At 55.4% G+C, this 23,919-nt stretch overlaps 9 protein-coding genes across 9 annotated transcripts; 3 read left to right on the top strand and 6 right to left on the bottom strand.

The window, feature by feature from the left end:
* Position 1: 1 nt before the first annotated feature.
* Positions 2-4,527, bottom strand: CDEST_06278 (Putative WD40/YVTN repeat-like-containing domain superfamily). Its single transcript, XM_062922437.1, has 6 exons — positions 4,085-4,527; positions 3,761-3,845; positions 2,416-3,667; positions 2,144-2,354; positions 898-2,090; positions 2-841 (listed from the first exon to the last, which is right to left on the bottom strand). Exons 1-6 carry the CDS (start codon positions 4,116-4,118, stop codon positions 641-643), a joined length of 2,976 nt encoding a protein of 991 aa, XP_062778488.1. The 5' UTR covers positions 4,119-4,527; the 3' UTR covers positions 2-640.
* A 1,375-nt stretch (positions 4,528-5,902) lies between these two features.
* Positions 5,903-6,385, bottom strand: CDEST_06277 (uncharacterized protein; the record flags this gene model as incomplete). The annotated part of the gene is made up of 2 exons (XM_062922436.1): positions 5,903-6,012; positions 6,118-6,385. 2 exons carry the CDS (start codon positions 6,383-6,385, stop codon positions 5,903-5,905), a joined length of 378 nt encoding a protein of 125 aa, XP_062778487.1.
* Positions 6,386-7,049: 664 nt separating this feature from the next.
* Positions 7,050-9,377, bottom strand: CDEST_06276 (Putative ATP-dependent RNA helicase DEAD-box, Helicase superfamily 1/2, ATP-binding protein). Its single transcript, XM_062922435.1, has 2 exons — positions 7,988-9,377; positions 7,050-7,900 (listed from the first exon to the last, which is right to left on the bottom strand). Exons 1-2 carry the CDS (start codon positions 9,296-9,298, stop codon positions 7,394-7,396), a joined length of 1,818 nt encoding a protein of 605 aa, XP_062778486.1. The 5' UTR covers positions 9,299-9,377; the 3' UTR covers positions 7,050-7,393.
* Positions 9,378-9,840: 463 nt separating this feature from the next.
* Positions 9,841-10,318, bottom strand: CDEST_06275 (uncharacterized protein; the record flags this gene model as incomplete). The annotated part of the gene is given in 2 exon segments (XM_062922434.1): positions 9,841-10,146; positions 10,163-10,318. The coding sequence occupies 2 exon segments, from the start codon at positions 10,316-10,318 to the stop codon at positions 9,841-9,843; spliced, it is 462 nt and encodes a 153-aa protein (XP_062778485.1).
* Positions 10,319-10,542: 224 nt separating this feature from the next.
* Positions 10,543-13,588, bottom strand: CDEST_06274 (Putative phosphoglycerate/bisphosphoglycerate mutase, active, 6-phosphofructo-2-kinase; the record flags this gene model as incomplete). The annotated part of the gene is made up of 5 exons (XM_062922433.1): positions 12,096-13,588; positions 11,376-11,965; positions 11,201-11,314; positions 10,633-11,147; positions 10,543-10,570 (listed from the first exon to the last, which is right to left on the bottom strand). Exons 1-5 carry the CDS (start codon positions 12,199-12,201, stop codon positions 10,543-10,545), a joined length of 1,353 nt encoding a protein of 450 aa, XP_062778484.1. The 5' UTR covers positions 12,202-13,588.
* Positions 13,589-15,877: 2,289 nt separating this feature from the next.
* CDEST_06273 (Putative aspartic peptidase A1 family, aspartic peptidase, active) lies at positions 15,878-17,301 on the bottom strand (the record flags this gene model as incomplete). Its single annotated transcript, XM_062922432.1, has 2 exons — positions 15,878-16,369; positions 16,420-17,301. The coding sequence occupies 2 exons, from the start codon at positions 17,299-17,301 to the stop codon at positions 15,878-15,880; spliced, it is 1,374 nt and encodes a 457-aa protein (XP_062778483.1).
* Positions 17,302-19,513: 2,212 nt separating this feature from the next.
* CDEST_06272 (uncharacterized protein) lies at positions 19,514-21,362 on the top strand. Its single transcript, XM_062922431.1, has one exon. The coding sequence runs from the start codon at positions 19,729-19,731 to the stop codon at positions 20,908-20,910; it is 1,182 nt and encodes a 393-aa protein (XP_062778482.1). The 5' UTR covers positions 19,514-19,728; the 3' UTR covers positions 20,911-21,362.
* Positions 21,363-21,382: 20 nt separating this feature from the next.
* CDEST_06271 (uncharacterized protein) lies at positions 21,383-22,727 on the top strand (the record flags this gene model as incomplete). The annotated part of the gene is made up of 3 exons (XM_062922430.1): positions 21,383-22,073; positions 22,133-22,362; positions 22,417-22,727. Exons 1-3 carry the CDS (start codon positions 21,637-21,639, stop codon positions 22,725-22,727), a joined length of 978 nt encoding a protein of 325 aa, XP_062778481.1. The 5' UTR covers positions 21,383-21,636.
* Positions 22,728-22,740: 13 nt separating this feature from the next.
* On the top strand, positions 22,741-23,748 carry CDEST_06270 (uncharacterized protein; the record flags this gene model as incomplete). Its single annotated transcript, XM_062922429.1, has 1 exon — positions 22,741-23,748. One exon carries the CDS (start codon positions 22,741-22,743, stop codon positions 23,746-23,748), a length of 1,008 nt encoding a protein of 335 aa, XP_062778480.1.
* Between the last annotated feature and the right edge of the window lie 171 nt (positions 23,749-23,919).

Genomic DNA, 23,919 nt, shown 5'->3' with positions numbered 1-23,919 from the left:
TGCACGAAAACGTTAAGAAGGATCGGAGGGAAAATGGGTGGACACCCGTGCACTTGCCAAGAAGCAAGATGTGCAATGACCCGAACCAAGGGCAAACGGCGGCGTGGGAAGGGGAAAAAAAATAAATCTGTATTGGGGGGTGCCCTCATCTACCCCTTCGCTGTATAAACACGCTCAAGCATCCAGCCAGGTAGATTGGCTGCGCTTGACAACAACTTTTCCCGCTATGTACATTACTGAAAACGCCATAATACCCGTACTGATAGAATCTATGTAGGCCGCCTCACTCGTTGATCTTGGCCACCGTCAACGAACGCGATCCAAATGTCCACGAGTATTTCGCAGACACCACCTGACCGTTGGCCCAACGGTATTCCCTGGTTGGCCGCATCCTGTTGGCCATTCGAGACTATCGCGAGGCCCGAGGCCCTGAAGTCGAACCAGTCGGCACAGTATTCTGCGACGAAGCCTGTTGCACGGGGCTCTGGTGTCCATGTCCATGTCCATGTCCGTGCCGTTGTTCTTGTTGGTCTTGTTGGCCTGTGACGTTGACCACACGAATGACATTGAACTGGCCCGCACGAGAGCGACGCGCGCGCACACGTGACCTTTGTCGCCGCAGCCACCTAGACAGCCGGGACTATGCAGCTGCTTGGGGAGGCGTCGCGGTGCCTTGCGAAGGCGCCGTCTCAGATTCCGCAGCCGGAGACTGCTCGGGGACCGGGCTCGGCGGCTTTGGAATCTCCTTGCGGCCATTTGCCTTGTAGTGAAGCTGGACGTCGTTGCCGCCCTTCCATACGTGGGCTCGCAGCGTTGCAAGGGTCATGGTGATTGGTAGGAGCTATTCAAAAGTCAGCACAGGGCGCGTGAAGTACAAAATGTGTAGCGTCTACTCACCATATCGTTACAGTACAGTTCCAAGTACTCGTGAGGTAGGAGCGCACCTGGCTCCGGATTTTCGGGCTGGGGGTCGATTCTCTCGGCCACGTATGCCAGTATCTTCTTAACGCGCAACATCCTATTGGCATTGAGACGGTTGTTGCCGTCTGTTGTGGCAATGTCGGGCAGGCTGTTCTGCCACGGCTGAAGCACGAACGAGACCTTGACAGGTTCCTTCAAGGGGATCTGGTTTTGGAGCAGAACTTCGCCCAGCCACATGGGACCGCGCTGTTCAATAATATCCGCACCCTGACCAACCGTCTCCACGGTGCCTTGATAGATGTTGGCACTGCCGCCAGTCGTCTCTTCCTGGAGAACCACCTTCGTGCCGGGTGGTAACTTGAGCACAGGCGTATCGTTTGCCAAGCTCGGGGTGACCTTGGTTTCGATGAGCTTGTCGGGGTTATCCGTCAGGGACTTGTCGTAGTCATTGCGGATCTTCTGGATGGCGCCCAAGAAACTGTCATCTACCTCCTTCTCGTGCGTCGACGACGCTTCGGACTCCTCTGCCTTCTCGTCCACCACGGCAGGCTTCTCCGGAGCCGTCGTCGAGGCAGATCTTCCGATCTTCTTGCTACCAAAAGACATGCCCATGCCCATGCGGAACTTCTTACCAAAAGGCGTGCTAGGCGACTTTCCGTTGGTGGCATCCTTATCTTTCTCCTTTTCCTTGTCTTTTCCCGTGTCCCCATTAGGCTTGGAGTCGGCAGTGGACGTCTGCTCGGCGGGTGTCGCCGGCGCAGCTGTAGGTTTCGAAGCACCCTCGATAGGCCCGATGGCGCTGGTGAAGTAGTCTTCCTTCTCGCTCGAAGGCCGGCTGAACTGAGACGACTTGTTGTCGAGCGGGCTGGATGGCGTAGCCACCCCTTCCGGAACGTCATGAAGCTTGCCAAGGCCCGGAGTTGCCAGCCCGATGGCCATACCGGGCGTCGAGGGGAAGTGGGAACCGTTGGCGCGAGGGGTTGTTACCGAGTCGTCGTCCACGACGCCGCCTTGGGGTATACTTATCGCAACTGGAGGGTTCGAGCGGCTCGCCGCCAACCTCCGTTCCACCGACTCGTTGAGCGTCTGACGATACGCCTCATCCCTCTTAATTTCTTCGTCGATCAAGCCGGCAAACAGATAGCGGAGGACCCATTTCCCGAGGTTGACTAGTGTTATGTCAGTGAATGGATGCTTTAGCTGAGTGGCTTGTGCGCCTTACTTCTCTGGTCTTCGCGAAACTCTACTGGCTCTTCCAACTCGAGATCGTCTGCGTACATCTCGGCATCGAAACAGTTGAACGGCTCCAGGACTACAGTCAAACTTCCGGAGCTGATATCAATGGAGCACCAAGGGGCGACTGCCTCGATGGTGTTCACTTCTGGCTCAACATCCTCAAGGTGCCTCTTGGCAAACTTTTGGATCGGTTGGCACTATGGCTGGCTGTTAGCAATAGCTTTGGGTGGTAATGAAACGGACCCGAGGTCGACAAACCTTGATAAGATCCCACATGAGAACATCGCCGGCCGTGTCTAGCGTCAGAACTCTCCTCCTATCATTCAAGAGCCTGTGCTTGACCAGGCCAAACTGGCCCTCAATCGTCTCCTCCGGGTTTTGGTTGATAGGCTCGGTCCCTTGCGGACCGTGGTTTCCGGCAGCAGGGGGGGATTCCGAACTGGCATTGGTCTGGATGGGAAATGTTGCCGTGTTGGAGATTCTCAAGATGGATGTGGGCGAGATTTCCTTCTTTGGCGAGTTCGCGGGGGCTGGGTTCGACGGCTGCCTAGACTTCGAGGCCGTGGATGCGGCGCGCTGACGTCGGAAAGCCTCGGGGAGCTGTAGGCTAGGACCCGTGTCCACGTTGGACCAGCGGTTGATGGATGAGGTGTTGGTCGCAGTCCAAATGTAGTCGCCGGCGGCCACGACCTTGCTGATGGAGTGAGACTCGTGGGCGACAGCCACCGACAATCCCTCGTCCATGTCTTCCTGGCTTCCTCGCACGTCCGTCTTGACAACGAAACCGGATCGGTCACTGCTGTAGAAAGTGCCCAGCTCGGGGTCGTCCGAGAAAAGCGACCAGACACTGTCGTCGTGCATGGTGAACGTGTACATACAACGGCCAGCCGTGACGCTCCAGAGCTTGATGGTGTGGTCAGAGCTGGCGGTCAAGACTTTGTCGCCAGCCTCATTGAGCAAGACGCCCCGAACATTGTCCGTGTGGCCGACAAACTTGGTGACTCTTTTGCCGGAACGCGGGTCCCAGAGGCGCACGACGGACTCGGGGCCTCCGTTGGCCATGATGTTGTGGCCAACGCTCAGTGCGTAGATGGAGCCTTTCTCGGCGATCTCGTCTCCCTGGGTGTCGATCTCGAGCGTCTTCCCACCTCCGTTCAGGTCCCACAGGTATATCTTGCGGTCGAAGCCACCGGAAGCGACCCAGTTGACGGAGCCCCCAGGCGGTGTCGCAACACATTTGACATAGTCAGCGTGCTCGCCGATGGTGGCAGCGATGTCGTTCGTCTCGGAGTGTGGGCGCCAGACCTTGACGGTCAGGTCGTTCGAGGCAGTGACGACGGCCGAGTTATTGTTCGCGAGGACTATATCGTTGATCCAGGCCATGTGAGCCTGGGTCTGAGAGCGGAAGGTGGTCTTGGTCTTGGTCGTAGGCGGGGGCGCGCTGCCGCCGCCCTGGAGGTTGAGGTTGAGGTCCCATGCACAGATGTAGCCATCGCGGGCTCCTGAGTAACTGTGGACAGGAAGGGCGTGTCAGCGAAGAGTGGAGAGAGGCGGAGAAGAGCATTTGCGGGATGGGCAACGTGGAGCGGCTCGGTGGTCTTACAGGATGGCGTTTTCTTTGTCGACGGCGAGGCCATTGACGCCTAGTCTGTGACCGCCGCCTTGCGAACCGGCCGGGAGCTCGAGGACTGCGGCACGCGACTGTTAGCAACAGATTGCCGAGGGCCCTTCGAGGAAGACTGCAGTCGGGGCCGGCGGCTCGCGATGGGCGCTCGGAGGGTCGTGTCGCTCGACCCGGGCGGGTGGACGTGCGGGGTTGCATTGCGTCGTCGGCGTCGGACCAAGATGCGACGGGACGGGAGCGCAGCGGCACACGACTCCCAACTTCTAGCTTTCAACGACAGCGGCACGAGACAGACAGACTCACCATAGCTAATCCTCTGGCGCGCCTTCTTAGCCATTTCGAGCGGTAGCGCGGCGGGGGGATCGATTACAGATTATGCATGCAAGAGTGAAACAAGACAATAATGAAGACGAGATAAGAAGCTTAGAGACGGCGAGGGTGGGTAAAATGGACAAGCAATTGGGCTGTGGAGCGCGAGCCAGTTGATGATGCTGTAAAGGATGGATGTGGTGGTGCTTGTTGCGGGCGGGTTATGGTCCGTGGTATGGATGGGTATTGTTGGTAATATGGGGTACGGAGATGGGTATGGAGAACGAGAGAGGAGGGGGAGAGAGAGAGAGCGCACTGGTCAAGCAAGGTATGATGATGATGTATGGGTGGATTGCGGCGCAGACAGATACGCTGCACCTGTTGGTGTTGGTGTTGGTGTTGGTGTTGGTATAGGCGTAGTACCTGGTGTCGAGGAGCAGGTGCAGTTGCAGGCGCAATCCAAGGCGTTGGAAGGATGGGATCCATGATCCATTGCTGCCACCTAAAGTCGGGGTAGATACATAATACCTCCCAGGTAGGTAGGGTAGGGTGGTAGGTAGGTTGGTGGGCCATGAAGGTGGGTGGATACGGATGCTCCAGGTACAAGCAGGGTGTCAAACCGGGCATGGCAGGCACGCTCCGTCCACGTCCTTCCTCTGGTCTAGGTACCTCCGTACAGACACCTATCTGTTGGTACCTAGGTAGGTAGGTAGGTAGTGTTTACACAAGGAATCTATCTACCTACACCGGGGAGATATCTAACTGCCTACATCGAGAAGGATGGACAATGGGTCTTCGAGGCCAATTGAGTTCAGTTCGGTTCGTTGTATATGTCCTCTCCGCGGGAACCCATCCCCAAACTGGAGGTTGGCATGTAGACAGAGTGTACCTGGCTAGCTACCTACCTTACCTATCAGACCCTTCTTCTCACGTATCACTGGCATGAACTCTAATGGCACGAGCAGCTAGCTGCCCCAAAGTCTGTACCCCGGATATGCACTTTTATTTTTCGATGAGAATTTCTTCGCACAGCTACATCTTTCTGCTCTCCGTCCACGTGCACTAGGCGTAGGTAGACCGACCGGATCTCCCTCCAAATCTGACAGACGCCAGACGCCAGGTGAGTATCAAGTACCTAGTAGGTCGGAAGCACATGGCTCGATTCGCTAGCGCGCAAAGCGTCATGTCATGTGTCTGGATTACCGGGAACTGCAGGCTAGGCTCCCTCCCACCCCCGTGGCCCCTCTCTCTCTCTCTCTCTCTCTCTGAAGAATCCCCTTCTTCCTCGGACTGGCCCCAAATGTCTTGTCAGCAACTTCTGGAACGTCTGAAAAAAATCCCAGTGGCTGGGGGTGGTGCGAACATGTCCTGTCCCCTCCACAAGTCACAAGTGCCTGCCATCCAACCAAACCCCCCTTCCTAAAAAGCATGGACCGCCGATCCCCCTCCCCTCCCTCTCCCTCGGCGCTCTTTCCCCCACAGTCTGTCTCGCGCTCTCTCTCTCTCTCTCTCTCGCTTCGTTTAATGAGCCGTTATTATTTGTCCGTCGTCGTTGAACGCCTGCCCCACGCGTCCGTGTCACATCCGCATCCGTCATCCTGCATCTCGTCTCGCCGGCGCCGGATATCCAACGCCGAAGGAGCTGTCTCCTCCGTCCATCCAATGTCAAAAATCGTTCCAATGGTCTATGACGTGAATCTTTTCGGTTTTGTTTTTTTTGTGCGTGCTGTATTTCTCAGCGGGTATCATGCCTTGTTTTCTTCCAGACGGCCTCCCCATCAAGTTCAGTGTTGCTAAGAGAGAGCGTCGCCCTCACTCGTCCAGGTCCAACGGCTTCGTCGCCGCGACAAGCCGCTCCAGACCAAGGATGCTCGTCCGGACGCCCGCTGCCGTAGTCGCACCTTCCCGGGCCTGTTGGGCATCTAGATCGTGACAACCGTCAGTTTTTTAGTCCTCATGGCCATCCAACTCTCAGAAGGCCGAGATCGACACCATCAACATCATCACCCAGAGAGAGCAAACCTCACCCTTCTCCCGAGCCCTCATCTCCCTCTCCTTCCTCACACAGGCACGACACTGCCCCTCCACAGGCCTCGTCGCCACCCTGGTTATCTGGTTGCACATCGGGTCCGGCATCTCCAGCGGCAGGGCGTCAGGCAGGTGGATGGTTTGGTCGAGGGTGAGGCTGCCCAAGGACCGGTTGAGCACGCTGCCTCGCGCCGAGATGCACTTGAAGGTGTTTTGATACTGCTTGTGCGAGCAACCTCTGTGCAGCGTGAGGATGTAGGTGCACATTGTGGCATTTGTCTTGCTGGCTTTTGTATCCTTGAATTCAAAGCAAAGCATGCAGAAGGCTGCTTGCAACGGTCTTGGTAGGTTGATGGGTGCCGAATAGTGTTGTGTTTGTGTGCATATCTTCGTTTTCTGCGATACTAAAAACAAAAAGTGGATGAGTGAGTTTGTTGCTTGTTTGCTTCAAGAAAAGAAAGAAGGGTACGGGTATGTGGTGAGCCGTTTGATATTTTCAGTGTGAACATACTCTCTCTCGCTCTCTTTCTTCCAGTAAAGGGAAGGAAATAAACACAGTAGCCAAGGTACAGAACACCAAGAGTCCAAAGAAGTCTTTGATAAACTCCTGTTGATAAATCGACGTGTGTCAAGTCCTTGCAAAACTGGTTGATTGGCTGGTGGTGAGGTATGAAGACGAGAAGAGAAGCCAAGCAATAGGCTGGAGGTCGTCTCAAAGCCGCAACACGAAAAGCCAGTAATTGAATACTTGCCGCATATGCGGACTCAACACCATCTATCTGCTCTCAGCGTCTCCCATAACATCCGTTTCAAAGGACGACCAGCACATTTAAGAATCCTATACATCACCCGCTGCAAATGTGCATACACGAGGATGGATCATCCCAAAGGCTAGCTATAGTCACGAAACACGAACACAGGGCACAAATTCAGAGAAATCCAACCAGAAGTGGATGTCAAACAGATGATCTGTCTGTACTTGTACCTCTCTGCCTGGAGCGAATTCTGATATTTGACCCAGTAACCCCATACAGCCAGCAGACCCTTTGTTCACCATGACATCTCACAGGAGATAAGACGATAGACCGAGATCATGTGAAGGAGAGAAAAATGAAAAGAAAATTCAGTCCCAATTACCCCTTTTTGACTATCATTTTGATGACGCGACGCCGTGCTGACCAAATCTATTCTCACAGGACCAAGCCATTGTTGTGTCTACCCCCCCATCACCATCATCTCCCTCCGACCCCCCTTCTTGCCCCCCAGGACCATACTCTACCGCTTCTTGTAGAAGCCGCCGGTGCCCTGCTGCTGCCTCGGCTGGCTGCCGTACGTCCTCCGGCCCTGCGTCTTCTTGTCGCGGCTCATGCTCGCGCCGACCGTGATGTCGACCCGCGGCGGCGTCGAGAAGCCGAAGCTCTTGGCCACCTTGGCCAGGTCCAGCTTGTTGACGTCGAAGACGGTGCGCAGCGAGTGGCTGGCGTACGCGTGCAGGTAGCTGCGGTAACCGTCCTTGGCGCTCTTGTTGAGGTAGTAGTTCTGGTTGATGAGCTTCTCCAGCAGCGACTGGATGTTGGCGATCTTGTTGGCCGGGAAGTCGAACTCCACCACCGGCACGCGCGCCTCCTTGAGATGCGTCAGGAACCCGACCTCGCTCGGCTGCAGGAACATGAGGGATCGGCCCTTGCTGTTGGCTCCGCGCGCCGTCCGGCCGACGCGGTGGATGTAGTCGCGCGGGTCATCGGGAGGGTCGACCTGGACGATCCAGTCTACTGCGGGGATCTAGGGGGTGTCGGTTGTTAGCAACGAACTATACTAAGCCCCATCTTTCAGAGGGGAAGGACGAGAAAGAAAAGAAAAAAAACTTACATCCAAACCACGGGCGGCGACGTCGGTGCAGATGAGTGTGCCCTGCTTGGCATTGCAAAACTCGAAAAACGTGTTGGTCCGCTTCTGCTGCTTCTGCTTGCCGTGCAGGTCCAGCACCGGCAGGTCGATGTAGTTGAGCAGCTCGGCGTGGTACTTGACCGAGTTGCAACTGCTGAAGAAGACAATGACCTTCTTCTTGAGGTTGCGCTTCAGGAATGAGAAGAGCAGCAGGAAGCGCTTGTCAGCGTCGCAGATGACGTACCCCTGCTCCAGGTTCTCGACGGTGCTGTGCAGCTTCTCCTCGTCGACGTTGACGTACAGCGGGCCCGGCCGCAGCGAGATGCGAGCGAGGTCCTCGACCTTTGTCGTCTGCGTGGCCGAGAAGAGCATCGTCTGGCGGTCGTTCTTGGGCAGGATCTTGACGATCTGGCGCATCTCGTCCTCGAAACCAATTTCCAATATCCGGTCCGCCTCGTCGATGATGAGGGACTTGAGGTTCTTGAAGACGAAGGGCGTGTTCTGCAGGTGGTCCAGCAGACGGCCGGGCGTTGCAATCAGCAGGTTCACACCCTTCTGCAGCTTGTCGGCCTCGGCGCGGCGGTTGGCACCGCCGATGACGATGCCGTACGTCTGCGAGTGGTGCGCCATCAGCTCCCTAGCGACGCCAAAGATCTGCAGCGCCAGCTCGCGCGTCGGCGACACGACGATGACACCCGTGCCGTTGCGGGGCTTGAAGCGCAGCGCGTGAAGCATCTCGATGGCGGGGATTAGGAAGGCGAGCGTCTTGCCGGAGCCCGTCTTGGCCGCCCCGAGCACGTCCTTGCCGCTCAGCAGAGGCGGGATGCCCCTCCTCTGGATCTCGGTCATCTTGGTGAAGCCCATCTCCTGTATCGCCTTCATCGTCTTCTCCGACAGGTTCAGCTGAGAAAAGTCGTGTGCCTCGGCGCCCGCGACGGGCGGGAGCGTGAGGCTGTCGCGGTTGGGAAGGTCGGTGCTGTCCGCGTCGTCGGCCTTCTTCGCGGGCGCCTTGACGTCCTCGTCGAGGTCTGAACCGTCGGCCTCGTCATCTTCTTGGTTTTCGATCTCCTTGAAGTTGTCTGCAACGTCCTCCTCCTCTTCCTCCTCGCTGGCAACCTCGGCCTGCTCCTCCTCGTCGTCGGATTCCGGCTCGGGCTCGGGCTCCTTGCTACGCTTCACCTTTTTCGACTTTTGCGCGGGCGCGGCGGCGGGGGGCTCGGCTCGCTTCTTGCTCGACACTTTTGCGCCATTGGAGTCGCGGGACTTTCTCTTCTTAATTGTGGTGGAGTCCATTGTGGGATGTTGTGGTTTTACAATGAAAAGGGAGTTGTAAGACCTGCACAAACTTCGCCAGACGTGGGAACCTACACGATTCTTCCTTGAGAGCGGCGACCCTCAGCCAGGAAATTTTCTTATCGTTGATAAAAAAAATCTGGAGCTGAACGATAACGGAGGCTGTTGATCCGTGCCGAGTGGGCTGGGATGCGGGGCAAAAGGTACGTACTGGGAAGTAGGGAAGTTGTTGGAATGGCAGCGCCTAGGTAGTCTAGCTTCACCGGCTGCTCAATCACCATATCCAACCCCCGATTTAATAAGACTTAGTTGATCATGATCCTGAGAAGACTCTCACTTTAGACACGGACGCCAGTCTTCCAGTTTCACATCTCAATTAAATAGCGGACGCAAATCTTCCCTTTTGTGGCATCCCAAAACGTGTGCTTCCTGACCCTCATCTAACAACGGAACAGTGTTCCGTCCGTCGCATCCGTCTACCAGGGCTGCTCCAGACTGGTGAAGGAACCGTTCCTAGAGACTAGTCGTTGGTGGTTCGCGGATCACATCAGATTCAGGTGTAGACAACATGCGAATTTCAAAGAAGACCTCATAATGGGCACGACCAGCCTAATGTCAGACAATATCAGACATACAACAGTCGCCAAGTCGTTGGTACCCATGGCACATTCCACAAACAGAAAAAAAATCTGGTAGTCGAGGGGACTGAGGAAAATGAAAGAAAGGAATTCCTCCATGTCAAAACGGTCCTCGACCTTGCTCGAGCGTCCGTCCATACTGAACCTGAACCCCCCGCAACCATGGACACATCTTGTCCCCTCATTCCCGATCTGATGTGATTTCGATCCCTGAACTATGATTCACCCTAGAGTTATCGTAGGATCTGGAGCAAGAGCAAAAAGTATTGTGACCCCGGATCAACATCATAACAGAACCGCAGGACTCTTGAGGTGAGTGCCCGCGGCGCCTGCGCTGACGATCGATCCAAAAAAGCAAATTTGTAGTTCCGCCGAGACTCATCATCGGATATGCCTCGATATGCCATGCCTCTCCGCGTTTCCTTCTGCCGTAGTCCTTGTGTTTCTCAGGAGTTTTTTTTCTGTCGCCCTGAACGCCACCGTCGTAAACCAGGATGATAATGCCGAAAAGTCAAGTTTGAAAACATTGTCGTCGTCAAGAGAAAGGAAATCCTTGGCGCAGTGCCGATCGATCTCTGGCTGGAGGTTTCCAAGTACGATCAATTCTCACGGCGTCCTGCGTTTCCTCATGTTTCTGTTGCAATCAGTCAGCAAGCCGCTTTCTCATCCACAACCAAGCTCGTCAGGAATTTTCACGTACACTCTGCCGTCGGGTTCTCGTGCTTGGCAGTGGAACCCTTGCCGCGCCAGGTGCTGACCGCCGGGATGTTAGCCTCGTAGCGCACCTCCTCAGTTCCGTATGCGCGGGGGGTGAGCTTGATGAGGGTATGCAGGGGCACGTTCATCCAGGGGCTGTCAGCCTGGCTCTTGTTCATGAAGTAAGCGTAGATGCAGCGCAAAACGGCCTGGTGCGTAACAATGAGGATGTCCTCGCTGCGCTCGAGCTCCATGATGATGGGCTCCAGACGGATGACCACGTCGCGATACGATTCACCGCCGCGGTAGCGGTAGTTGTACTTGTCCTCGTCACGAGCGGCAAAGTCCTCCGGGAAACGGTCCTTGATTTCCTGGTAAGTGAGGCCGTCGCAGACGCCAGAGTCAAGCTCGTCAAGCGCCTTCCACTGAAGCTGGTTGTAGTCAGGGGGAAGGAAGCGGGAAGTAGCGATGGTACGCTTGAGCGTCGAGGTCCACACAGTCAGAGGACGGTCATCCTGTGCGTTCGTTAGCACAAGACATGTGTAATTCGGGCGACAGAGCCACTTACGCCAACTGACTTGCGAACGAGCTCGGGGAGCTTTCGGGCATACTGCTCACCACGAGGGGAGAGCGTGGTGTCGCCGCCGATGCGACCATCCAGGTTGTACATGGACTCTCCGTGCTGTTCCGTGTCAGCTTTAAAAAAGAGTTCGTCCGGCCACGATATTTGAGCGAGGACTTACTCTCGACAGCCAGATGGAGCGGGGCCGGATGTGAAGGTTCATGAGATAGTAGACGACGCGACTCTGGAGGTAGTCCTGGATGCGGTTGATAATGACCTGTTTGCCGACGTCCATGATCTTGAGATAGGTGTACTCGTTCTCATCACCGTCCTCGTCGAGCGTCTTGTAGACCTTCTCGTAGTTGCGGATGCGGTTGCGAAAGTCGAGGGCAGCCTCCTCGGGGTCCTGACCCTGATAGTCGGGCGAGGTGGTCTTGACGTCACGGATGTTGGCCATGATGAGGTTCTCGTTGTCGCACTTGCTCTCGACGAAAAGGACCTCGATACCCTCCTTGGTGCAGATGTCGAGAACCCACTTGCGGCGCTCCTTGGTGGAGTTGGTGGCATCCAGGATTCCGATGACACCACCCTGGCGGAACCAGGCGAGCATGTCCTCGATGGCCTTCTCGGCGGCGGCACGACGTCTGCGCTCACCCTCGGTGTTGTGAAAGTCAAAGAAGTCCGCCGAGGGATGGGCGTCCTCCTTGCGACGGTAGCTGCCGACGTTGAAGGTCTTGGCCTTGATGGAGAGCCAGCCCAGATAGCGTTGCGCTGGGTCAAAAGAGTCAGCCCTGGATGCTCGATGTATGCTCGACGTCTCCACGCGTAACGCGCAAAGCCGCCTAGCCAAAGACGCCGATGTTCGCGTTCTTCAATTGGAGGCGAAGCCCGAATTGCTCACCTTTCTGGGCGATGAAGCTCTTGCCCCGAGCGGGCAGACCAACCATGACAACACATATCTTGGTATCCTCCACCTGAATGCCTACACCGTTAGTTCTGGGCGGCATCTTGACGGTCGTCTCGTCGTTGTTGGTGGTGGTGTCTTCTTGAGTACAAGTTGCTACGCTGAGACAGAAAAGAAGAGGAGCGAAATAGACGAAGTCATGAGAAAGAAAGAAAACTCCGATTGAGTGGCGAGGCAGCGGAGCTTGGGGAGCTTGTGGTGGAAGGCAACTCGTGTGATGCTTTCAGTTCTAGCTGTGGCAGGAGCTCTATGCCCAAAAAGGCGGGACCCCTCGGGTGTGACCGTGACTTTCGGGGCGGGTGCGATGACCTAAAGGCCGGGGTGGAGGTGTTCTCTACCGGGGAAGCAACCGCTAGGTACAACAAGGCTCAGGGAGACCCTGTGAAAGAACTACTAGCAGGGGCTGGAGTTGGTGGGCTACAGGCCACGGGTAGCTAGGTAGGGTAGGTAGGGTTCAAACTGGGTGATGAAGAGTTTGGGTTTGTTTGCATGTGCATGTGCTTTGTATGTGTATGTATAGTGCAGTGTAGGCGATGGGTGCAGGGAGATAGATGCAGGTCCTTGTGTAGTTACACAGTTCTTGGGAGGGTGGAATGATGTAGTGAGGAGAAGAGGAGTGATCTGATGTTAGGTCAGGCCAAGGAAAGAAAGGTAAGTAGGTGATGAATAGAGTAATGAGTGGGCGAGTGGCGTGCACGAGGATGAGAAAGTGTGAAGGGGATTGCGAGAAAGGTACGTAAAAGGTATGTAACAGGGGGGAGGGGGAAGGGTGCAGAAGGGGTGCCGAGAGAGGGGATACATAATAGTAATATCCCGAGGAACAAAACAAACAGCCTGGAGTCAAACGTGGCCGCCAGCAAAAGGTCATCCAGCCGAGTGCGGGTAGAACAAGGCAACAGAATGATGAAGGTACTGACTAGGCTGGACTCGGCAATGATGGATGGCTTTCAAGACCCAAGACATGAGCTGCTGCAACGGCGAGAGACGGCATTGCAGACAATAGGAAGGAAACAGGAGCAGGCCACTAGCTCAACTCGTCGTCCATCCTGATTCAGATATCCGGTCCACCCATGTCCAGAAGATAACAGACAGACAGAGTAGCAGAGGATGCTGCTTGCATAACACGTAGCCGTCGCGCTCGGGAATCCCAGGAAGAACACATGCATTGGATCACCAACTGGGTGAAGCAATTGGCGTGACCATTGGCCCATTCCGGGACACACGCCGTCCAGCGCCGAGTGCGTTCGGCCACGGATGACCCAAATGTCAACCTTGTCGCTCTTGACTTCCCGTCTGCCGGTCCGCGAGGGACAGCTCGTGAACGATGACTGCAGCCATGCAGTAGCAGGGCCTAGGCATGACATTGCGTGGAATGTCAGAGGCCGCCTTCTCTCGGCCTCTCGTCCGTAGTCAGGTCTGCCCGCCCGCCCCTCCATGACCCCATCCCAACTCCAATCCTCCCCGTTCCACACGGCCATGCCCCTCATTTTCGTGTCTTGTGCCCGCCTTTCCCCGGCCCCTGGTCGGGACTAGCCCAGCCAGAGATAGACAGAGAGGAGGAAGAAGTTCGGCTGGCCTGGGCTGCAGAAGGTCCAGCTCCTCCAACGCCACAGCCATCCCCGCATCGAACGGGACATCTAGCATGCATCCTTCGCACCAACTTGCCAATCAACTTTGCCCTGATGCTACTTACCACCCCTTCCAAGCTCGCTGCCGCTCACCGAGGGGCCAGGACAGCCGAGGTGGACGTCAGACCACGCCGAACACTCCAACATGACTTGCCAGCCATAGCCGGAGCCCCATTACGGCAGACATCGGAATTGGCAAACTACCTTTTCCGATGACGACGACGCAAACGAAAAGGAATGATGCAGAATTCCAATCAGGGGAAATACCAGCTAGGTCCAGAATTCTCAAACAACATAACTCGGGAGCCGGCAGACCTTTTCTTCTGTTCTGACAACTTTGCCATTTGGTTTCGCTCCCGGCGCGCCACTTTCCGTCGCCCTTCCTCCCAGGCCATTTCCGGCTAATTGGTGTTCTCCAACATACGAAATCGGCAACTCGGCCAATGCGCACGATGCAGCTTCGAGACACGTCTTTTTTCCCACTCGTGTCTTCGCATCTCTGTCCGTCAGGCTTTCTCTCATGGCTCAATCAACCAGGTCAACGGCCGCTAGCAGCTGAGCCCCACAGCGGCTGCCAGGGGAAAAGGGTCATCCGGAAAAGTCTCCTGACCTCCAAAACGGAATCCACCGCTGCACTTTCTGGGAAGCTCTCATGACAGCCAGGGGCTTTTTTTGTTGCTCTTTTCATACTACTCCCCTCTCGCCAGTCCCAGTTCCGAACCAGTAGGTCCAGCCGTCTGGGACTCGGATCCAGCAAATCGGCACGATTGCCAGATCGTATCAACGGCCCAGGGGGTGTGGCCACTGACCGATGCCCCCCCCCCCCCCCCCCCCCCCCTGCGTGATTATTCACACCGCCAGAGACCACCGAGCACGGAACGGATTGGAGCGAGGACGAAGGGAAGGGGAGAAAAAGGAGGTCACTTGACGAAGTCGCCCACGATGCCGCGAGCCCAAGTGGCTACTGCGAAAGCACTCACTGCGCTTGCAATGCAGGCCGCCTAGGCCCGGCCGGCACAAGTACAAAACGCGTCAATCAAAACTCGAGACACTCTCTCGGTCAATCGGGGAAAAAAAAGAAATCTCGACCATTCGTGCGTACCTTGCTGAAGCTCCAGGTGTGCTGTCGCCGAGGCTGCTGTCGCTTGGCGTCTTCAGCACCTGCCGGGATTACTCCGATGCCCATGATGATGAGGAATGCTGTTGAACCGGGGAGCTGGGTTTCGTGTCGATGGGAATGCCTTCGTCAGATCGAATCCAGACCGGAAGAATCCTGCTTCTTTCTCTTCCCTTGAAGCTCTGCCGAGCGGGCGCCGGGGGATATCGGAGTGGAGGATCGGTACAGCAACTGCCGAATAACCGCAGCACACACAGGGGGGCGACTTGAGGCGATCGTGACACTGCGAAGGTGGTGCTGGAAGGAAAATTCTGACAAGATACGAACGGATGTTGAAGAAGAGAAGGGAAAGCTGTCTTTTGGATATTCAAAACTTCGCCTTGAGGTGAGTCGTCGTCAGAGAAGTGTGCACAAGGACCTGGATCACGAACACTGTTGAATGAAGTGGCAGAAATGAGTGAGCCATCAGTGAGGTCACACACAGAGTAGGCCGCTATCGATAAGGACCCGAGGGAAACACCCCAAATTACGATAAGCCCTCAGCCCCCTGTTGCCACTCCGATAAGTCCCGACCTCAGCAGTAGTTTTAGCGCTGTCTGACTGTGGAACGGTATCGACGCTAAATCTTCCGCTCTTTCAAAGCACTTCAATATCTATCAATCCGCCTTGGAAAGAGCTGGGTTCAACGGTACAAAAGGAAGGCAAAAAGTCCTCAACTCGAACTCGGCCGCGCTTTTCAAAAATAGTATGAGGCAAGTGGCACTCGTTAGACTGAACCCTATCTCTCTCTCTCTCTCTCTCTGTCATTCTGGTAAAAGAGATGTTTTTTTGTTTACCGTGATCCCAAAACAACACTCAGCAAATCATTTCTCATACCGCCCAGCCACACATATCAAACCGCATCATCTCAACCCACTGTGTCCGCAATATTGGGGAATGAGTCTCGCAGGGATGGTCGACACGTCGCAGAGAATCTACTTCTCGGGCAGCTGGGGCGTTGGACCAAACGTCTCTCGGCCATAGAAACGCATCTGGCCAGCGCCGACGTCGAAGTAGGCCTCGACGTTGTGTAAGAAGACAGTGCCGAGAACATATGGACCTGTGCCGCCCGTGGTGATGCCGATCTGGCAATAGCCGGTGAGAGGGTCTCTGAGACCGCGATACATCATGTCTACAGGGTTGATGAAGAAGCTCGCGCCCTCGATGACGACAGCAATCTTGGGAGCAAGGGCATCGCACGGAGCAAAGTACCCGCCATACTGGAAGAGGTAGACTGCGCTGGGAGAGAACGATCGGGCGATAGCTTCGGCGATAGGCGGAGGCACATACATGAGCGTAGTGCCGGTGTCGACGATGTAGGGGTACTTCCTCGTGTCTGAGGTCGATCCCCAGCGGATACCGTCGACAAGGACGGTATAGTACGAGTACTGCCAGCTGCCTTCTGGTCGCTCCGGGTTGATTGTGGTCTCGGGCTCGTCAGCTGGTGTCAGGCAAATAAAAGGAAACAGAAACTAACAATGATCAGGTCGGTGTACGCCGTGGGACCGTCGACGGGCAGACCAGTGCGGCCACCCCATCCAATGACACCGCTGGAGTTGCGGACAAGAGAGACGCTGAAGGAATCCGCAGACAGGCCTTGCTGGACCATGGTGGTGAAGAAGGGGGAGTAGGGGACTTGGAAGGCAGGGCGGTTCTCATCCAAGTCGCCAGTGAAGGCGCTGGTAATGGAAGGATAGGCCAATCCGAGGACGCCGTTGGTGTAGTTGTTGCCCATCCAGTACGTCTTGTTGGCGAGACCGACCTGTTGATATTTGACAGCAATGCCGGCCACTTCGATGTCGCTGAAACCCATGGGGCCAGAGACGCGCTCGCCAGAGCCGTAGCCCAAGGTGAAGTGGATGTCCTCAATGGGGCCGTACTTGAAGCCATCGATCTTGTTCGGGCCGAAAGCGCAGGCTTCCTGGGAATAGACGGCAGTGCCGACCATGTTCGTGCAGGTAAAGTTGGAAGCGGTAGCCCAGGTGTCACTGCTGCCGGTGTCGAAGATCACGTTGATGGGCTTGCCGTCCCAGGTAACCTCGACGGCGTACTGGGTTCCATAGGGAGAGAGAGCCGTGATATTCTGGTAAGCAGACGAGAGGCCACGGGGCTGAGCGGCGCCCAGTGCTGAAGCGGCGTTGTGGCCAGTGATCCTACTGCGGAAGGGCTTGAGGAGCTGAACGCGATCCGAGACTTCGTCTGGGGCGACATCGCGGAAGGCCTTGATGCGCTGGAAGTTGACGCCCTTGAGGGGGCTCTTGATCTCGACGCCGACGCGGTGTCTGTCCTTGGCCAAGGCAACATTGGCCGACAGTAGGGAGGTCCCCAACAACGAGGAAATAAGGCTGGTGATCCTCATGATTTGATGTCGACGAGCAAGATGGAACGAGTGTCGTGAAATGGGAATGAGTGACTGACGGAACGAGAGAGTGACCGAAACGGGCGAGGCACAGCTTCTGTCTCGAGTGAAGAAACAAATGGAGGTAGAGAGGGAATAGTAAAACGTTTGGGAGAAAGATTGGAGAGAGAAATAAACGGAAAAGAAGAAAGGTGTTACGGGCGAGGAAGATTAAGAAGCGAAAAAGGGGCGATGCTCGTTCGTTGGCAAAGCAAGAGGCCGGGAGGAAAGCACAGGGGGTTGCCGTCCGGGCTACAAGCATAGAACCTTGGTGAGTGAGAGTGACTTCTCTCTGAGAGAGAGAAAGAGAGACAGAGAGAGAGAATACCTGGTTGGTACCTACCCAGGTAAGTTAGGCCAAGTAGGTAGGTAGTATGTGCCTCCGGCATGGCACGTGTCGTGTCGTCTGCCTTATTTCTACATGAGCAGGAGCTGAGAGGGAAGCGGCTGCCGTCGTCGTGGAGGACGAGAAGGGACGCTGCCGCATGTCTCGATCTTGTAGGTGGACTGTCCTTTCACAATTTTCGGCAGGATCAACCCGGACACTAGATGGCAAGAGCGTATCTCGCCTTGAGCCTACCTACATTTAGCATCTCTTGTTGGAATAGAAGAATGATTCTGTTCTTGGCTGATCGGGCATCTGGCACTCCAACATCCACTCCTCGGGTATTTGTGTATGAAGATGAACCGAGATGCTAACGTCACTTTCAAGTTACCCGGTTTGTCATATACGACATCTTCCCGCCATCGTCTCACGTTCAAACCGAGTCGGGCCTTGGGCTGGGCCGTTCTACAACGAGAGGATGCCCCCCTAGACCGCTGATTCCCATGGGTCAAGTTGTGTATTTGGACCAATAATTTGGCGAGCACATAACAAGAATCAGTTTTTGATGTTGAGACTTCATAATCAACCGTAAGTCGTCTTGGTTGGAGCTGAACCTGCGTCCTTGAGCCACAAGAATGATAGCAATGCCTCTTGTATGGGATTGTCACGGAGTCCCCAAACAGGCATACCAGTGGCTTCATGAATTGGAATCTATCCGAAACGGCGTACCTACTCAACCGTTATAGGGGTTGCTCAGAATATCAGCATTCTGTAATTACTTTGGGCGGATGTCTGCTTCCGTCATCCCATGCAACCTCCCAGGCACCGGTGGCACAAGACACGGTTATCGGGAAGTCAGCCACTTCATCGGACAAACGCCGAGAAACTCGAGATTGTCCAGAAGATCAGTGTTTGCCACCATATCCAGATTTCTTTTCTTAGTAAAAGGATGCTGGCGATGAGAGAGAGAGAATGCAAGTCCGTGTGGTGTTCCAGCGAAAGATGCGTGTGCTTTAATCGCCCACGTTATTTCGGATCTGGAGTACACAACGACCTTTACATATGCACGCGACAACCCGGTTTACATCTCATCTGCATGACAGATCTATCTGTGTCTTGCAACACGCGACATGCGACATGCAAGATGGCGCGTTGTCCGCGATGTATCTCCCATGCTGTGCTCCGATGGCCCATCTTTCCGGCCCGCAGCCGCAGTCACCAATCACACGTCGTCACAACCGAAAGAGACTGTTGCGAAAAATTGACTTGGTTGATGAGTTCCTGGCCTTGTGAATCAGATGTGTCTGCAAGTTGCGACTTTTTGCCATCATTTACCATGCACTTGGGTAAAGGGAGTAAATGACTTGGACATATGCTCTGACCTCTCCTGGGTCTCTTGGAGTGTGAGCTGTGAGCACAGTCGTTTGGTGTTTCAACTGACTAGGTAGTTAGTGTCACCCCCAAAAAAAGTGTTGACGCCTTCGATCTCTGCACCACAATCTCCGTCTGGTTGGCCACAGAGGACCGGAACTGCAATCCCTCCGCCGGTCCGCCGGCTTTCGTTCTTCTTAAGTCTGTCCGGACTCGGCGCCTCTTTGGACCTTCAACCGGGGTGTTTTCTAGAAGATGAGCATGAATTGTAGCCAAGAATTCAACAGAAATCCTTCACCATGTCGTTGAGACATCAAAGCTCCCCCCCTGTCACCGGGGGATGGAGCCGAGGCACTTCCCCGAAAGGGAAACCTAGCCAACCTTGCCATGATGACGACAAGACCCGAGAACAGGGCTGAGGAGGAGGATGAATGCACGGTCTAGCGGTCCTAGTGACCCGTCCATCTCATTGATTCCCGCTACTTTCTTTATACATAGCATAGTATTCGACCTCTCGCTCATCCACTTCTGTTTCCCTTCTTATCCTCCCAAGACATTGTAGATTGGCACTGGCACTGGCACTGGCACTGCAACCCCCTCGAGTGAGATCCGTTGGAGAGTTTCCCCTCCGTCACAAAACGTGAATAGTAAACTTTCTTCGAGACGCCCAAATCAAACCGCAGAAAGTCACCATGGCATCGAATCAACCAGCCGGCGCTGCCGGACCCCTGCCCGCCATGCAAGAGCTCTCGCCGACTACGTTCCTCTACGACCCGCCGTCGGCGATGCTGGACCCGAACTCGCCCAGGCTCATCGTCATCTTCAGCTGGATGTCGGCCCAGGACGTCCACATCGCAAAGTACACGTCGCGCTACATGGCCCTCTACCCGTCCGCCAGCATCCTCCTCGTCAAGTGCCCCTTCATCCACACCCTCTCCACCCGCATCTCCAAGCGCCAGATTAAGCCCGCCGTCCCCGTCGTCCGGTCCCTGGCCGACGCCACCCCGGCGGCCTTCTCCGGGGGTGGCCAGCCCCAACTGCTGCTCCACGTCTTCTCCAACGGCGGGGCCACCAACTATGCAAAGTTTCTCGAGCTGTACGCCGACGCCGACCGAGCGGGGCGCCTGGCGCTGCCGCCCCACGTCACCCTCTATGACTCCTGCCCGGGAGGCTTCCACTGGATGCGGAGCTACCGCGCGCTCTCGGCCTCGATGCCGAGAGTCCTCGCGCCGCTGGCCCACGTCTTCATCGGCTGGTTCTGGCTGTTCCACGTCCCGCTCGGGAGGATCGGCTTCTTCGGGAAGATGTGGGCGGCGTTGCGCCAGAAGGCGTTGCTGGGGAGCGAGAAGCGGCGGGCGTATCTGTACAGCAAGGAGGATGAGATGATCCACTGGGCCGACGTCGAGAGGCACGCCGACGAGGCCAAGGAGAACGGGTTCGATGTCCGGAAGGAGCGGTTCGACGGGAGCCAGCACGTTGCGCATGCGAAGCTGAACCCGTCGCGGTACTGGGGTTTGGTCAAGGAGATGTGGGATGCGGACTTGAAGACGATTGAGCCGGCGCCAAAGGGCGCCGAGGATCCCGCCCCGGAACCGCCCAAGACTGCGCCAGAGTCTGAATTACCACAAGTCGCTTCCGCATCGCCAAATGCCACGCTGGGATCTGACACGCCAAAGGTCGAACTCACATCGCCAAAGGCCATGACGGAGCCTGATGTATCGAAGGCGGCACCGGCACCGGCACTTGCACCGCCAGTGCCTGCTCCGGAACCCGTCAAAGCCGCACCGGAGCCTGAAGCACCAACAGCTGCACCACCACCGCCAGAAGTCAAGAAGCCGAAGAGGTCGCCGACACCGCCTCCGACCATCCAGTAAGCGGGGTCCAGAAACATTTTGGTAATTGTTTTCATCAATTTGGTAGAATGTCACCTTCGTTTGATCTGTAGGATAGACTTGGGATACGTGGCGCACACTATGCAGCTAGAGGCGATATAGGTTTTGTTTCTGTATTTGTCCCGTCAGGGAACCGTCGGAGCTTTGTTCTTCTTTTCCTTTCATGGTTGCGTTGTAGACACGAAGAATGTTGAGAATGTGCAAAGGAAACCAACACCGCCAGTTTTCTGCCTGTGCTCTTCGCCGTTGTTCTCTTATAAAGCAAATCTGCCCTGCACGATGACACGCTTGATGCAGCGCTCGTGGAATATGAGCAGATTCGAACATGCCTCTCCATTGGCTGCTGTGCCACAACGCCATGCTGCGCCGAAATCATCTTACTGGCCAGGCCAAGACTCCAGCTGACATTCTCAGGCTCGTTGGGCGGCTTTGCTGGCGATATCTCATGCACGAGCTTGCGCAGCCTGCAGGAAAGCCTGACGATTTGCAGGGCGGTTCGTGGCTATGCGGCCTTCTCGACTCTTTGAAATGAGGCTCGCTCCCTCCCCGCATCTGACAGTTTGACAGAGTCCGCCATCTTGCCAACTCGAAAAGCTCCGTCCTCGGAAAGCGGTCCCGCGATTTCTTGTCAGATATACTTAGCAAGGTACTCCAACTTCATTGCCCAAACCCGACGAGAAGCGCCGACATACGGAAAAGAACACCACCATGGCGGAAGTGTTCGGCGTCGTCGTGAGCGCCCTGACGGTGGCCGAGATGGCGGGCAAGTTCGGCGCCAGCATCGTCAAGCTGAAGAAGCTCTGGGACGAGGTCCAGGACGTGCCCAACGAGATCGCCCACCTCTTCCGGCAGCTGGAGATCCTCCGGCCCGTGCTCGCCGAGATGGAGGCCGAGTTCTCGCAGCGGACGCACCGGGTGCACCACGACAGCGCGGCGAACCTCAGCATGGAGTACTGCCAGCAGGCGGTGGGGGAGCTGGACGCGCTGGCCGAGGAGCTGCAGTCGCGCATCAACGCCGCGAGGCGGTCCAGGAGGCACATCACGAAGCTGAAGGTCACGTTTAGGAAGGAGCAGATCCAGGCCTACCAGGATAAGATACGGTTCGCTTTGCAGCTTCTGGCTCTCTCGCAGCAGACGTACACGATGTGAGTGCTATTCGTCGGTTGCAAGTGATTGAATGACTGTTCTGACGTCTCATGCACAGTTCTCTGGTCAAGTCACGGCCGCTGATCCAAGAAGGCTCGTCTCAATCGACAGCAGCAAACCAATCTATCCAGTCTGAAATCATTGTGGGAAGTCCGCAAGTCAGGCAGAACATGTGTTCCGGTCCAACTAGCTGGCGTTCAATGGCCTCGATGCGGTGGCGGAAGGCCTCTTTCTTCGGTGCTTTCGTCTATCAAACGACATCAGACCCCAGTCACCCCGACATCCAAGGTAAATTTGCCCCAATATCTACACTTCCGAAAGGCATCAAATAACATGGATTAGTCCACCAGGCACGCGTCCAGCTTCCATGGTGGATATCAGAGACGGTCTGGGATTTCCAGGCACAAAGGGCGTGTTCAGGGTGGAAAGTCTTACTCAAGACCTGGATAATGCGACCCTACGACGCACCAATCTTCCGCCACGTCGAAAATGGTTCTTGGTCCGATATCCTTGTGGCTTTCAGCAGGGGAGAGGCCTCTTTACAAGATGTTAACACTAACGGGTGGACACTTCTACACGTATGGCCCGTTTCCAATTCGATCCCCTGGACAGTAGCCAACTCACTTTTGAGAGCAGATGGCCGTTTTTCATGAATTCCATGATATAATGAAAAACTTGGTCGATATGGGGCTGAGTTTAACTGACGTAGGCCTCTCTACCTATACCCCCGTGATATTCTGCAGGCCAGGAGACCCACTATTTAGAGATTCTTTGGATATATTTCGACACGCACTCGACAATGACGGATTTTATGATGAGATTGAGTGTTTTTTTGACTCCGAGAACTACATGAAACCGCTGAGAAATCTACCGATAATCGTATGGAGTATACCAGGAGCTCTCGAGGTGATGCTCATGAAGGGACCGATAGGATTGGGGTCTTATTACCAATTGCCGCCAGAAAAACGATTTTGTCGTTTGGATTGGGAGAATGTCGACCCCCGACTTTTGCTCGAAGATTTGCGTAAAGGCGGCAATCTAGATCCTGCGGCTTTTCGAGTGATCTTTGGGATATCTTGGTCGAGCTCACTTACTCGATTGGCTAGTGCATACTTCAGGGGTTTCACCCGGAAGTTGAGGACAAAGCACACGGAAGAAGAAGTCATGTTTTGGGATTCCTGGCGAGAGATTGCTCGATGGAGCTTCAGGGGATTATCTGTCAAAGACCTCTGCAGAAAAGAAGAGCCTTGGTTTGGCGGCCTGACTGAAGCGACACCAACCATTTCAGGGATGCTTTTGTTCGATGATTGCACCCCGTTTCTTTGGGGAATACCAGGCTCAAAGCCGCGCTGGCTGTCAAAGGCGTTGCTGAGCTGGCTGGAGGACGCGCAATCCTCCGGGACAGACCTAGTCGAGTATGGCAGGCGGGAGCTGGAGTTGTATCTTGCTGATAACACATTACGGCATCAACGGTGGTTTCGTCCAGATCTCTTTGTGGACGGCCGCTTTATGCGCCAGGATTTGGGTATGAGGCTTGTTTCTTTTACATATGGCCCGGAACCGCAAGACTGGAAGCTAATATGGGATCTCGACGCGTGGGAGTATGCCGGAGACTTTTGGGAGCAGATAGAAAACCCGCCTTTGCACATTCCTGGCGCATGGGTTGAGGATTAGGATGGTGGGATACGGCGGACGACTTGGATTAAAACTCAATAGGGAGCAGGAGAGAAACCGATAGATCAAATGTAGGGTTGGCGCAATAGCGTCGGCTTCGGTTGAAGCTTTCAGTGGTAGCGGGATGGTGACGCCTTGAGCTGATACGGAGAAGGACAAACACCGAATAAG

The sequence above is a fragment of the Colletotrichum destructivum genome, chromosome 4, assembly GCF_034447905.1.
Source record: "Colletotrichum destructivum chromosome 4, complete sequence".
In the NCBI taxonomy this organism is placed as follows: domain Eukaryota; kingdom Fungi; phylum Ascomycota; class Sordariomycetes; order Glomerellales; family Glomerellaceae; genus Colletotrichum; species Colletotrichum destructivum.
This window is presented reverse-complemented; position numbering and strand designations above follow the sequence as displayed.

What these genes read in the sequence shown, in the direction of transcription:
- CDEST_06278 (XM_062922437.1), bottom strand. Translation starts at nt 4,118, where the DNA reads ATGGCTAAGAAGGCGCGCCAGAGGATTAGCTATG. An exon ending in GCGCCAGAGGATTAGCTATG is followed by an intron (nt 3,846 to 4,084) that starts GTGAGTCTGTCT and finishes CGCGTGCCGCAG; the next exon opens with TCCTCGAGCTCCCGGCCGGT. An exon ending in TCATGTGGGATCTTATCAAG is followed by an intron (nt 2,355 to 2,415) that starts GTTTGTCGACCT and finishes AGCCAGCCATAG; the next exon opens with TGCCAACCGATCCAAAAGTT.
- CDEST_06276 (XM_062922435.1), bottom strand. Translation starts at nt 9,298, where the DNA reads ATGGACTCCACCACAATTAAGAAGAGAAAGTCCCGCGACTCCAATGGC. An exon ending in TCGCCGCCCGTGGTTTGGAT is followed by an intron (nt 7,901 to 7,987) that starts GTAAGTTTTTTT and finishes GACACCCCCTAG; the next exon opens with ATCCCCGCAGTAGACTGGAT.
- CDEST_06272 (XM_062922431.1), top strand. Translation starts at nt 19,729, where the DNA reads ATGGCATCGAATCAACCAGCCGGCGCTGCCGGACCCCTGCCCGCCATG.